The 14911-nt window shown below is 44.3% G+C and overlaps 1 protein-coding gene across 1 annotated transcript in view; it reads right to left on the minus strand.

The window, feature by feature from the left end:
- Window positions 1–10236: 10236 nt before the first annotated feature.
- Window positions 10237–14911, minus strand: part of Clip4 (CAP-Gly domain containing linker protein family member 4) — a 78021-nt gene continuing 73346 nt past the window's right edge. The window contains exon 16 of the mRNA XM_059248697.1: window positions 10237–12113. Coding sequence (XP_059104680.1) covers window positions 11792–12113 — 322 coding nt within the window. The 3' untranslated portion in view covers window positions 10237–11791. The remainder of the gene's footprint in view (window positions 12114–14911) is intronic.

The following is a 14911-nucleotide window of genomic DNA, read 5'->3' on the forward strand; positions in this document are numbered from 1 at the left end:
GAGAGACGTTATTCACTTGGAAAAGAAAAATCGTAAGCTGACATCACTGTGGGTGGTGCTTAGAGGCTTTTAATTGTTCTAACTCATTGCCTATTGTAAAAAAAAAATGTCGTGAATAGTTCGTAGTGTAGTAAAAAAAAGTGTATATATTCATCTAAGCGAAATGCATACATCTCAAGTGCTTTGCGTCTAAGGAAACACCAGTAGAGATCCAGCGATTCAAACGCCCTGTTAACATACCTCATGCCTTAAGAAAATCTTCCTACTAAAAGTAAAAATACTGAGTGTGAGGTTTCCTACTGGATTTAAAACTCAAGATTGAAATTACTTATTTTCGAACTTTTCATTAATTCAGATCTGACCACTTTTAAAAAAAAAATTAAGTAGCCGTGATATATAGAAGCATAGAAAGATACCCCATTCGTGGACATGTATGTCAATACATCTGAGGTCCATACCAGAGTTCCTCCCCTTGGTGACTCATTGGGCCATTGGAGGAAAGGGCCTTCCAGTGGCCTAGACCCTGGCCCATCCTTTCCCAGTCCCCCCGTTTTCTCTCCCTTAGCCATGAGATCCCGGTATGCTAGGAACACAAATGTCACATATTCATAGCATAATTTATATAGCTTTCAAATGCAGATTGCAGCAAAGCCTTTTTCCTCGAGGTGGCAGTGAGGACAGGCATTCAGGGTTGCTTGGACAGCAAAGGTTGACGCTGTGTTTGAGTGGGCGTTCTGAACCTGGTTTTCACAGAGGACATTTATTTCTATGAAATGGAATCGGGAACCCATTAAATTTTATACACATGCTTATGCAATACCGAGTTTATCTGTATGTTTTCATTTCCCTTCCCTCCAGTTCTGTAGTCTCATGTCCAGTTTGTTCCTGATGGGAGCTGTGACAAAGCATCTCTTGGGGGGAAAACAGTTGTTACTTGATGGGTATGAAGCATTCCCAAGCATAAGGACTGTGTGTGTGTGTGTGTGTGTGTGTGTGTGTGTGTGTGTGTGTGTGTGGTGTGTCTTTCTTCCTACCTTCTCCATTTTATCTACTTCAAAAGTTGTCACTCTGAGTGTAGGAGAGCCATTGTGTTCTATGCCAATGCCAGACAACTTTCCAGTTTCCTTAACCAGTTTCAGTTACCTGGCCCTTGAATTGGTTCTGAACATCTAAGGATTCACTGGTAACTCCAGGGGCTACTTTCCATAACTGCCCCCAAACATTTCCCATCAGATGTCCCTGAAGCTGGAAGACAGGTGTGCAACTGTGTGGATAACAGTTTTGAAAAATAAACGTTACCAGCAAAGTTTCGGTTTGTGCCAGCCTTGGCTCAAGTTTTGATGCAAAAATAGTCATACAGTCAAAAAGCCTTGTTCCAGCGCACAAACCACCCAAAGGGGTTCCAGAATCTCACTGAGAAACACTGTCCTGAAGGCTGATGCCGGTCAGTAACTGAGAAAACAGCTCCATTTTCGATCTGTAATGTCACTAACCAACCAAGCAGGCAGTGTGCCCGTGGCTCAAGAGCTAACTTTGTTATTAACGAGGGGCGGGAAATCTTGCCCCTTGCCATTCTGAAAAACTACAGATTCAGGTTGTGCCTTACTCTCACTGATAAGGGTTTCTTGCTCTTCTCTAATTGTCTTTATTGGTATCGATGTTCATGTAAATAATGGTCAAAATCTTCAAGCCTGTGTACATGGATAAGTCAATAAACAACTCCACACCGAGCTACGATGACATCAAGATGTTTCATTCAAGTTGGTGTAACCCCTAGGTGCCATGAATCTGGATTACTCTCCACTAAATATTGTGCCAGCCTTATGGCTACGGCAAATTATACAGATACTGGACCTCAATGTGTTTATTAACCATGATAGCAAATTCCACTCAGGATGTGAACTATGAAGCCCAATTAAGGTTTGCAGGAGGCATGCTAAGTAAACCATAAGCTAGTATAATTATTTGTACTCCATTCTATAAAGAAGGAACCTAAAAGGTCATGGCTGTTCAGCTGTAGAACAGGCAATTTGTGAGGAATGACCAGTTTGTTAATATGGGACACCTCTAGATTACAGCAAATCAGAAGAGTTGAAACAACCTTTCTCTAGCAGTACATTCCGCTTCACAGACAGGACTAGACTCTCTTGCACTAAGTGATGTCTGAGTCCTGGCCATCTGCAGTTAAATCGACTTGGTGGCACCTCCATGCACAGAAAGACAATACGGCTCCTACCCTGCTACCTCTGGGGGAAATCATGAGCTGTGAAATCACAAGCAACCCATCTTGTCCCCCAGATGTGGTGGGGTTGGTTGCGCTACCCACACTCAGTACTCCTGGCTTTCCCACTGTGGCATGGTTTCCCTTTATCTACCACTTATCTATTGACAGCCACAAGAATACCATCTTGACCAGCTCCTTTTTGGCTCAAAAGAACATTGTAGACCTTTTTTAAGCTGTAGAGACTCTAAAGTCCCCAATGTGGTGATAAGCACCACAGAGAAGAAGCCATTTCATCAATTTAAGGCAATCTTTTAAAAGTCATTTCCATATAATATTTCGTGAACCCTAAGACAGTAAAGTATCACATAATTGCAGAACCATTTTATTCTTTTAAAATGTGAGGCTTTTCCATCCAAATCCACAGGGCGCACCTGTAAGCAATTCAATGGCTGGGCTATTTTGAGAGGTTTTCTCCAGTAATACAGCAGGATTAAAAATCCCCCCTGAGCTACGCAGCCCTAAAACAACATGTATGTAAATCTAGGCTGCTCCACGTCCCGGCTTTCCAAGACAAGATTTCCAAAGCTGTGTGAAGTGTTGTCAATCTGTCTTTAACTAACTTTTTTTTTAATGAGTCCCTAGAGAACCACAATTTGACTTAGATACTTCACAGCAGCAGATGGTCCCCCATGTTGTGCACACACAGACACACGCCAGTGTTCCTGAATCCCTTGACATGATGCCCTGAAATAAAAGAGGATGCCTGAGAGACGACGACAGGAAGGCGGTTATTAAGATTCTATTTTCACTCGGTACCCTGAAGCAGGTATATTTAATTTCTAGTGCATCCTTGAATACAAACTCTAGCTAAGCCGGAAACACTCGGAATTCCGTCAGACAGGAGCAGAATGCCGATGTAAAATTGGGGGGGGGGGTATAGAATGAAAGTCCCGTGAAGTAGGACAGAAGACTAAAGACACCCTGCTCTCTCTACAGCACAACACACATCAAACAAGTGCACTGCCCTCACTTGTGACGATGGTTTTGCCACGCTGTGCTCAGAGAATGACAACCAACGCCTGTTTCCAGTTCCTTCCCAAGTCCAATTCTTCTTGTCCTTGTTGGACACTCCTGCACGCTCCCCCGTCACGCCATCCATCGACAGAGGCCTAAGGCCTCCCTGAAAACACTCACCCACAGTCACCTATCATGCAGTGTTCCTCTGCCAGCTGGGGTCAGTTAAAAGGTGAGTTCTTATTCAACTCACCTTCTTCACGCTGAGCAACCACACCGTCAGGTGTAGACTATTCACACTGAAGGGAAGCCATTTGCCAACTGGGAGGAACATCAAGTTGTTGAAGAAGACTATTTTAAGGTGTGTTACTTTTGTTTCTGTTGCATTGAACTCTGTGAAGCTGTGTTACTGTGCCTGTCTAAAACACCCGATGGTCTAATAAAGAGCTGAACGGCCAACAGCGAGGCAGGAGAAAGGATAGGAGGGGCTGGCAGGCAGAATACATACAAGGAGAAATCAGGGAGGAAAAGAAAAAGGAGCCAGAACAAGGAGAGGAGGATGCTAGGGGCCAGCCACAGTAAGAGATAAAGGTATGCAAAAAATAGAGAAAGGGAAAAGCCCAGAGGCAAAAGATAGACACGTTAATTTGAAGTTAAAAAAAAAAAAAAAAAAAAAGCTGGCAACAAACAAGCTACACTAAGGCCAGGCATTCATAATTAAAAAATAAGCCTTACTGTGTGATTTATTTGGGAGCTGGGTGGTGGGCCCCCAAAAGAGCAAAAACAACATCAAGTCGATAAAAGTTTCAGCTGACTGTGTTGGGTGGAATGGGTTAGCACTCATCCATGGCTTTACAAACCCTGAGCAATCTGAACAAGAGTTTAGGGACTGTGTTAGACAGCAATCACCCACCTGGGTGACTCAGGCAAGGGACGGGAAGTTTCTTGTAAAAATTAAGGAGTCCAGATATAGTGACACAAACCTGTAATCCCAGCACTTAGGAGCCTGAGACAGGAAGACCATGAGTTCAAGGCTAGCCTGAACTACACAGAGACGCCATCTCAAAGAAGAAAAGGGGGAGAGCCCCGTGGGAAAAAAAATGAAGGGTTCAGTCTCAAGGGATCCGTTCAACTCTGAATTGTGATCTCCGATGGGCTTGGTCAGGTAAACCTAACGGCCAGCCCATAATCTGCAGAGTATAGCTGTGTATCCTATACCCTAATAACTCATTTAGTGCCAAAGATAATGAATTCAGGGCTCAATCCTAGTGAGACTAATTATATGAACCTTCACAGAGAAGCAGACCAAGAGGGTCAGCCTCCACTCACATTTCCCCTTCCTAGTCAAAATCATAAAACCATTAGCAAAAATGAAGTGGGTCCGGATGGCTTCCTGACAAGCTGCGTAGTGGAAAGGACTATTAGCCATATCTGATGACCACATGCCTTCAGCAGGACTTCACTCACACCTCTGATATTTGCTGCAACCAGAGCCTGATTTCCCAAAGAGAAATCCTAAAACTTATCTCTCAGAAGCTGGAATGGTGGTAAGATCCCTGATGTACTGGCAGTGGCCAATTTGCTTTTCTTAGTGCCCATCCTCAGAGAGGCGGCAAAGCCCAGTGTGGGCCAGATGTTTCCACAGGGAGGTGTCTGAATTCTGGCATTCCTCACCAAGTGTTGTTCGAGTGCCACGATGATAGGGAATGCATTGAGGAGTCTTCCTAATTACCCTAGGACTGGAGAGTCCCTCCTTTCAGACTGATAGCCAATTGCCTGTTTTCAATGATGTTCTTTTATGGCATATCTGGGAATGAAAACTCCGAAGAACAGCCAACTCAACATCCCACAAAGGTAGAAAGAGGAAAACTATAGGTAATTTTCCTACAGCTTGCATACCTGATACTTGGTTTTTAAAAAAATCAAAATCTCTTTCTCTTTATATTCAAAGTATTATTTACATAGTATTTCCAAGACCCCCAAAGAAGTCATTTTAAACACAGAAATTCTTTTTCCTCATGTACATGCCGATAAGCAGTTGGCGACGGCGATAAATGAGGCTGAACATGACAAAGGATTTTCCCTTGTCACAACAAGGTGCATGGAGTGAGATCACGAGACTCTCGGGCAAGTCCTTAATTCCCTAAACTCCATTCCCTTCGAGACAGAGAGAAGAGCACCGGGGGGGGGGGTGGGGGGGGTGGGGGACACTCCAGTATTTTTACTAATATGGATAGCCTGCTGGGATCATGAGAGACCCACTTTGACCAGCACAGTGCCTCGTGTGTCGACAGTGCCCTGCCACTCTGGACACTCCACCACACACACTGAGCGAGGCTGCTCCGCCCACTCTCAATCTGAGACTTGCCAAGACTATCAAAACTCACTCTAAAATCCCCTGGGGGTGGGGGGACGTTTTCCCCACAGAAGAGGACAGTGGCTCTTATCCTTCCCAAGGACTGTCAGAAACAGCCAACGTCATTGACACTGTTGACTGGGTTTTTTTTTTTGGTTTTTCGAGACAGGGTTTCCCTGTGTAGCTTTGCGCCTTTCCTGGAACTCGCTTTGGAGACCAGGCTGGCCTCGAACTCACAGAGATCCGCCTGGCTCTGCCTCCCGAGTGCTGGGATTAAAGGCGTGCGCCACCACCGCCCGGCTTTGACTGGGTTTTAAGATGGACCTCGGCAGGGGCAGGAGAGGAACAGCTTGAAGCTGTGCGTATAATGTTAACATGATTCAGTTTCACGTCAGTCTGATTTCAGGTGTTATGTGAAAAATAATTATCAGCTCACTCTTCAGTGAGGCAAGTGCTCTGGGCGAAGCTGCAGAGAGTCCTATGGGGCTTAACAGACAGGGCTTGACTTCCTTCAGACTGACGGTGGGGACACGTTGCATCAGACATTCAAACTCCCAAAACTTTATAAATGCCTAAAGTTCAAATTCAGCACCGGGCAGGCAGACTTCTGAGAGTCTCTATTTGATCTCATTGATCTGGTTCAAACAATCAACAACTCACCCAATCTTCAAGATCAAACTCATCCTGAGTTTGATCCATCAGGCTACACATGCGTGCAATTATCTGAGACACTAATACATGAGATTACCCATCAGGCTACACATGCATGCAATTATCTATGTGAGACATTATCTATGGGATCCCCCAGGACTCTACAGCTGAACTTAAGCCAGATGTATGAGCATTTCTTCAATACTGGAGACCGCTAAGAACAGATTATATTTAAGTTAATAGCCTCAAACACTCAAAACATCTTACACACTCCCGGATCCTCCTCAGCACACCATGACTACACACTTTCCTCTTGGAAAAGTATGGTAAAGCAGGTGATGGGACTCACCACTGATTTATCATTATGAAAATTCTACTCAAGAAGACAGTGAAGAAGAAGGAAGGGGGAAATCCCCCACCCTTGGTACTTCTCCCTGAGAGAGAGCTATAAAACAGAGTTTTATTTCCATCGAACATAATGAAACCACATTAATGGCAGAAACACAGGCCCATCTACTTTAATCTCCCTATACACACTCTTCTCCCTCTGGTACAGAGCATTCACAAAAATGTGAATAGAAAAAAAATTTCTTTTTTTTTTCTTTTTTTTGCCTAGGTAAAGGCACCATATCACACTGTAGTGGAATCTTGACACATCCTATAAGCATAGCTTGGTCGACCCCATCATGAGCCTCCTTAGAAATGTCTGTCGTTAGAGGTTTTTGCTTTTTTGGGAGGAAGGGGCGCCACCCAGCTCCCAAATAAATCACACATGGAGGCGTATTCTTAATTATGAACGCCTGGCCTTAGCTTGGCTTAGTTTCTAGCCAGCTTTTCGTAACCTAAATTAACCCATCTTTTGCCTCCAGGCTTTTCCCTTTCCATTCCTAAATACCTTTATTTGTGTCTTACTCCGTGGCTGGCCATGTAGCTGGGTGGCTGGTGCCTGGAGTCCTCCTCCTTCTCTGGCTCCTTCTCCATCCCTCCTCCCAGTTTTCTCCTTCTATATATTCTCTCTGACTGCCAGCCCCGCCTATCCTTTCTCCTGCCTTGCTATTGGCCAGTTCTTTATTAGACCCACAGGTGTTTTACACAATCACAGTAACACAGCTTCACAGAATTAAACAAATGCAAGATAAACAAAAGTAACGCACCTTAAAATAGTCTACTACAAATGTCTTTTGCACAGTCAAGCTTCTTACACTGTAAATGAGGACTGACTGGTAGATCAAAAGACCTTAATTAAAAACATAGGTGACAATATGACTTTTTATTAACAAGTGTGCTTTTATTACAAGTAAATATAGTGAATCAAAGGACATAATTTATTTTTAAAATTTCCTACTGGCTTGCAATGTTGTGATATATAGAAATATAGATATATAGATATAGATATTATATGTCTCTGTGTCAATCATTTAGGTAACAAATATCCAGCCAATAGTTAAAATTACTCAATAATGTTCCTCAGTTAAAATGATTCTAATATAGTATGTTTCTAGCCATTGATCAATGAAATTTAAGTACTATTAGCATGAATTCTAAACAGCCTCCAACTCAAGCTCTAAAATGAAACTATTTAGCACTAGAGATCAATGTTGTGCACACTTTCATGGGGTACAGTTAGCTCTCTCTCCATGAGAACCACACAGTACCATGATCCGAACTACGGTCACACCACAGACAGGTGGTGTCTCAGTGGCCCTGTCTGTCTTCTCCCCTTCCTCCTCTCTGCCTACCCCTCAGCATCTTTCCATTCCTTCCTTCTCACTCTCCCAGGGTGTGAATGGTTTGAATGCCCCCCCCCAGGCTCATGTGTTTGAACATTTGGCCCCCAGAGTGGTATTGTTTGGGGAGGTTTAGGAACTCCCACCTAGTTAGAAGTGTGGAGGAGGTGGGCTTTGAGCTTAAGGTCTCACCTAGCTGCCAGTTTGCTCTCTCTGCTTCAAGCTCGCTGCTGAAGAGCTTCTGGCTTCCTGTTCCTGCCTGCATGCCTCCCCACCACAATGGTGACTGACTCTTGTCATTTCTGAAGCTACACGCCCAAATACACTCTTCACTCTGGAAGCCGCCTCGGTCATGGTGTTTTATCACAGCAGCAGCAAAGTAACTGAGACATGGGGCTGAGCTGGGATGGTACAAATGAACCTTCCTTGTCCTCTTCCCGCATGTAGCTGGTAAAATGAACCTGTCCCAGGACCTAATCTCTCAGTGTCTCCTCTAGGTATTTAAGCCTTTGGAGCCTCTGTTTGTTCACTGGGCATTGCTGAGCAGCAGGCAGGTGCCAAGGATTGGTCTAGGGGTGAGGACAGAGTGGTGAATAGAGCAATCAAAATCCAGCCCTCCATCCAGTGCAGGAAATGAGAAACAAGCAGAAGGTCTTTCATGTCTTTCAGAGAAAAGTGAAGCAACATGGGGTGTGAGACTTGTGGGGAACGTGACAGGTGGGGGGGTATGAGAAGTGGGGGGGCGTGACAGGTGGGGGTATGAGAAGTGGGGGGGAGCATGACAGGTGGGGGTATAAGAAGTGGGGGGCATGACAGGCGGGGGGGTATGAGAAGTGGGGGAGCGTGACAGGTGGGGGTATGAGAAGTGGGGGGGCGTGATAGGTAGGGGGTATGAGAAGTGGGGGGGTGACAGGTGGGGGGTATGAGAAGTGGGGGGAGTATAACAGGTGGGGGGTATAAGAAGTGGGGGACATGACAGGAGGGGAGGTATGAGAAGTGGGGGGCATGACAGGTGGGGGGTATGAGAAGTGGGGGGGCGTGACAGGCATGAGGCACTCTGGGGAAGAGGGTAGAGAATTCTCACCAAGATCCCACTGTCTCAATCCAGTTTCACCTATAAAGGAATCCCTTGAATTTGAAAATTTTGGGGGGAAAAAATAAAAAAAGAAAGAAAATTTTGAACAGTTAAAATCACCCCTCCCCAAATTACTCTGAAATACAACACAACACTCTGGGGAGTGGGGTAGGATAGAGCTTTTTAACCAAAACGCAAATTGTTCCATCCTGCTCTGGGTACACCAAGGAGCCGCAGGCCCCATGAAGGGAAGGAAAGCGACTTTACCAAGCTGTAGAATCACGTTCTTAGTAACTCCTCGAGTATCTAAAGAAGGGTGGCTAAGATCCCATTTTTTCTTGGTGAGTAAAAAGCGTGAAACTTCTGGACGTGGCAGTACCAGTGCACTCAGGAACTCACATCAGCTGCGCTGCCTGTACCAGATGGAGCCAGCACACGCGAGGGAGGGGCTCAAGCCACGCCCCCCACGCCCCCACCCCCACCCCCCACCCCCGCTGAGGAACTATTGGCAGTTGACGGCTAAAGGGGAGGAAGAGTCAGTCAGTTTTCAAGAGGGTGGTTCTGGAGAGGTTGTCCATGTTCTAGTAAATGGCCCTATACCCATGCACGTATGGGCAGTGCTGATTAGAATTAGTGAGTTGTTCAAAATAAATACACAGATCAATAAACACATGAACAGAGGGCATGACGTGGTGAGAGGGACATGGGGGATATTGAGAGGAGCTGCAAGTGGGGAGTGGACAGATATGATCAAAATACATCGCACACATGCATGGAAATCTCAAGAAATAAAGTGCTGCATCAAAGACCTTTAAGACTCTTTATTATAAGGACAGGGCAAACCTTAGCCATCCGTTATGATGGGGGTGGAGCTCAGAGCACACGGACCCCAGGACACCGAGGAGAGTGGCAGATAGGGTAAATGACACAACACCAGTCCAGCATCTTCCTTTTTTATTAGTGTTCAAGAAGTGAATCTGCATGATATTTAATAAGCGAAACACACACACAAAAACACCTAACTTGCGCATGTAGCATACATAAGCACATACACTACGTGGATTTAATAATCCCCGTCTAAATATGAAAAGAACAACTAGCTTTTGACCTCAAAAATAAGTTCAGTGTGGACACTGCTTCTCTAACAGTGTTTAGTATAGAACAGGAAGAACTACAGATTCCCAGGCTCGCTCTTGTTGTGGATTTTTTATTACGGTATAAATAGATTTTTAAGAAATCATCTATATAATAAAATAAGTTCACTTTTGAATTGTAGCAGTCATTTTCTTCAATCAATAAAAATATTCCTTGATTATAAAGCAGCTTGAGTTTGCAAATATATTTCAGGAAAATAACTCTGTTTGAAATACCACACTTTAAAAAAAAGGAAAAAAAGGCAACCAAGTGACCGGAGTTAGATTTTTAAGATAGCATATTGCAAAATAGTTCAGCAGAGTATATTTCTAAGCACAAAGCAAGTTCCATCCTGAAGGATACTTTTAATTTCATAAAGCAAACTGTTCCAATATTTGTGTGGTAGTTTCAAGTCTAAGTATTTACAATAGAGGATGAAGGTTTATACAGAACAGGACAGAAACTTCAATACATATCCACAAGACGAATGTGACGTTATTGCATCTCTATTGTGAAGCTTAGTTTAACATGTGCCCAAGACAATGAGTGCATCAGAGCAGCTCTGCAGCTGTGGAACAGGCACAGCTCAGCAGCCACAGGCAACCCCACCCCACCCCAAGCCCAGACACCATGAACATCCAAACGGACAACACACCCCACCTAACGCATTTTAATTTACTTTCTTCTGTGAAATACTTCTTTGATGTTTTTCATATCCCAGGAGGAAATGATGGCAAAGTCTCAAAAAAAAAAAAAAATAAAGAGAAGAAAAGTGCATCATGTTTCAAAAGTGCTGTGCATGTGTCAGGAACATACAATGTTAAACAAGTGTGCAAAAAATTCTGCCTTGAGGTCATAAACTCAACTGCGAGCCTCTTGTGGTGCGTGCAGATGGGGCCGTCCAGCAGCAGAGGGGAAACCTGAGAGCGCTGTGTGCAGAGGCGTGCGTGGAGTCGGGAGACCCACGCTCACTCTCAGCTCTGTTAACCAACTAGTTAGTTCTGGTGAAAGGAATTCCATCTCCGTGGTTGGCAGTGGGTGCCAGGTGGAGCCAGACACTGGCAAAGCCCACTCTCCGCCCACGTTCTAACGGCTCACAGGAGCCTTTTCCGGAAAGGGCACGTGCGTTTAGCAAACGTAAAAGATACACCTGTTGTGTAGCAATTGCTCTCTAGGTACTTTTGAGTAACAAACCCCAGACAGAAAGGAACATTCCAGAACACTTGGACAGGAAACAGATCACGTGAGCATCATGAAGCTGGTGAACACTTTCACCTCTGTGAAGACGGTGACACCATGTGCAAAAATGAAGCCGAGTGGCGAAGTCACCGTCACACATCGCTTAATAGCACATTCTTTTTTTTTTTTTTAAGTTCCAGAATTTTCTTGGGACCTAGTTTTTCAAAGTGCTTATTTTGAAATTTGCAAAAGAACCATGACCTTCAAAGTTCAAATGTGTGTTCCTTTGGAGTTTTTTTTTTTAATGAAGATTATTGTATTTTCAGCTTTTATATATAATATCTAAATAAAGTAAACCCTTTGTCATAGACCCTATTTTACACCTAGCACATATACATATCCGGAGGAGCTCACTTCGTGCCTTAAGACACTTAGCAACTCTCATCCACGAGCTTTGACCCATTAATCCCTCGGTAGGTCACTCTGCTTGGTCTAACCAGCACTCCATAGTTTGGCTTACAGGTAAAATAGCGCTTGTCCCCCACGGCGCCATCATTTTTCCCCTTGGCACTTCGGAGCTCCAGTCCAAGCCAGATGCCTGAGGCAAAGTCCGTGGGGCCCACGTACCTAACGGTGGCCATCTCGTTGGAGCTCGTGAGCAGGACCTGAGATCCCTCGTGCAGCTTCGCGGTCCCCTCTAGGCCACCTGCCGCGGCCGTACTGCTCCAGCTGCGGCGCAGGGTGGTCTTGGACCTATCCAGGAGGGAAAGGGAGAACAGGCCTTAGACACTGGGGCCACTCAAGGCCATTTCCACATCCGCGGTAGGAACGCCCACCGCCACCTCCATCCACCTCCATTTACAAAAGAGGAATGTTTGGTAATGACTTCATTTTTATGTGTGAGCAATACAGCATCAGATGTTTTTATTTCGTTTTACTTTTCTATTCCTCAGCAGAATCTAAATTATCGGTGGAAATCTTTTTATTTTCCCACTGTCACAAGGATATCTTTTTTTAATATCACCATTGCTCTCTAATTAAATGTAAAAGGCAATTTCCACTCATACAGTTAAAGGACATTTGGATTTTTTTCCTTTCCCTTATTTTTATTTTTGAAATTATAATTTTTAAAATTGGAAACAGCAGTATTAGGAATATACTTCCAATTTCTAAATGTTTTTCTCTTTTGGCTCTTTTAATACCTGCAATTTATAAAAATATTCTCACTCACACACACACACACACACACACACACACACACACACACACACACAGAGGGAGGGAGGGAGGGAGAGGGAGAGAGAGAGATTTCAGTAAACAAATATATTTTAAAGAACAGGAAACTGGCACTCTGAATGTGGTAAATTAAATTTTCCTTTTGTTCACTTTAAAATATTTCTTTAGATGAAAACAAATCTTAAACCTGTAACTTGGGAAAAATCAATTTTAGATAAAGATATAGAGTCTCTCCCATGGACTCCAATTATCTTTCCCTTCTGCTAGCACAAGAGGGTCTAGGCTGTGCTGAAGAGCATTCCTGTCCTACAACACACCTAAGATGCTCTAGAAGTATCCTTAGCACCTGCCACCTAACTGGCTGGAAGAAAACAGGCCTAAGCCCATACAGCCCTCCCAGGGTCCCTCCTCTACCCAAGGAGCCCTCCAGCTCATGCCCTACCCATACTGCCCCCCAGGGCTTCCTCCACACCCCCCACCTCTCTGTGTCCACAGGAGACAGCTGACCCTGAGATTCACAACAGAAACTTTACCTGGACCTTGCTGCCCTCTCAGTGGGGGCCATCCAGAATGGTTATTTAGGACCTGTCAAGGTTACCTGGAGTCTTCTGCCTCAGGGCCCTGGTACCCTCCCTTCCTGTGCCTAGTGCAGACTCAAGGCAAAGCCTTGCTGCCCAAACTGGCTAACATCTTACCATAAAGAGGAGTGGTTCCTACTTCCTTTACATTTTTTTTAAGATTTATTTATTATGTACACAACATTCTGCCTCCATGTATGCCTGCAGGTCAGAAGAGGGCACCAGATCTCATTATAAATGGCTGTGAGCCACCATATGGTTGCTGGGAATTGAACTCAGGACCTCTGGAAGAGTATAGATGGTATTTTTTTTTTTTTTTTTTTTGGTTTTTCGAGACAGGGTTTCTCTGTGTAGCTTTGCGCCTCTCCTGGAACTCGCTTTGGAGACCAGACTGGCCTCGAACTCACAGAGATCAGCCTGGCTCTGCCTCCCGAGTGCTGGGATTAAAGGCGTGCGCCACCACCGCCTGGCATAGATGGTATTCTTAACCTCTGAGCCATCTCTCCAGCCCTACATTTTGTTTTATTTCTACACTTTTAAATGATGAATTCATTGTGTATCTGAGTGTACCATACGTGTGTGCTAGCCCATGTGTCTGCTGAAGAAGGCATCAGGCATCCTCCATACTGTCTACTTAGTCTTTTGAAGCCATTTATCACCCCTGAACTTGGAGCTCATACTGTTGGAAGCCAGCAAGTCCCAGCCATCCTCCTGTCTCTACTCACCGGAGAGCTGGGGTTAGAGTTTCTTGGTACACCTGACTTGTAGTGTAATGGGTGCAAGATCTGAACTCTGGCCCTCATAACTGTGAAGCAGGGTTAAAAGGGCTCTTAACCACTGAGCCATCTCTCCAGCCCCTGCTTTCTACAGTTTTAAATACGCTACCACACATAGGATCTCATTTGTTTCTATGAGTAACCCAGTAAGAAAGGAAGAGGATTTAAAATTTATAGCTAGGATGCCAGAGCTCATAAACTTCCCTAAGACACACCTTCCAAAAAGTGAAGGAATTGTAACCTGTAAATACTTTTATTAGAATCCGGCATGATAGCACACACGTGTAATTCCAACACTCAGGAAGCTGAGGCAAAATAATCATGAGTTCAAGGACAATCTCAGCTACACGGTGAGAACTAAGCTAGCCAGGGCTGTATGGTGAAACCCTGACTTAAAACAGCAAACAAGGAGCCAGGCATGGTGGCTTATGTCTGTAAGACAAGCAGTCAGGAGGCTGGGGCAGGAGGATCAGGAGTTCAAGGCCAGCCTAGGCAATATGAAGAACTACTTCAAAAATGAAATAGGGGCCAAAGAAAGGGAGGAAGTGGATAAAATGAAATAAAAACAAAGATTATTTATCACATCAAATGCATAATGCAATAACACAGAAACAAATTTTTACTGAATACACAAAGAAACAATAGAATTCTATTCCTACACAAAAGCATCCATCCATTCATTCATTCATTCATTCTCCAAACTCACACCAAATGGATACTTTTGCAACCTGATGAGTTTAATCTAAATTTTTCTATTATTAATAAAAACTTGGGTGTCAAATATCGGGATAAACACCCAATTGATTACAGAAGTGGCAGAAAAGGGACCAGTGGCCTCCTCTCTCTCCTTCCCTGATCCAAAAGGCCCTCAAATCTTTCTAAACCCCTCCATACTACTTCCTGTGTCTCTCTATATGTATGCTGGGTCCTCCAAAAACTCTATGGCTAATTCTGGTCAACT

Source organism: Peromyscus eremicus, chromosome 22 (assembly GCF_949786415.1).
Source record: "Peromyscus eremicus chromosome 22, PerEre_H2_v1, whole genome shotgun sequence".
NCBI classification, from domain to species: Eukaryota; Metazoa; Chordata; class Mammalia; order Rodentia; family Cricetidae; genus Peromyscus; species Peromyscus eremicus.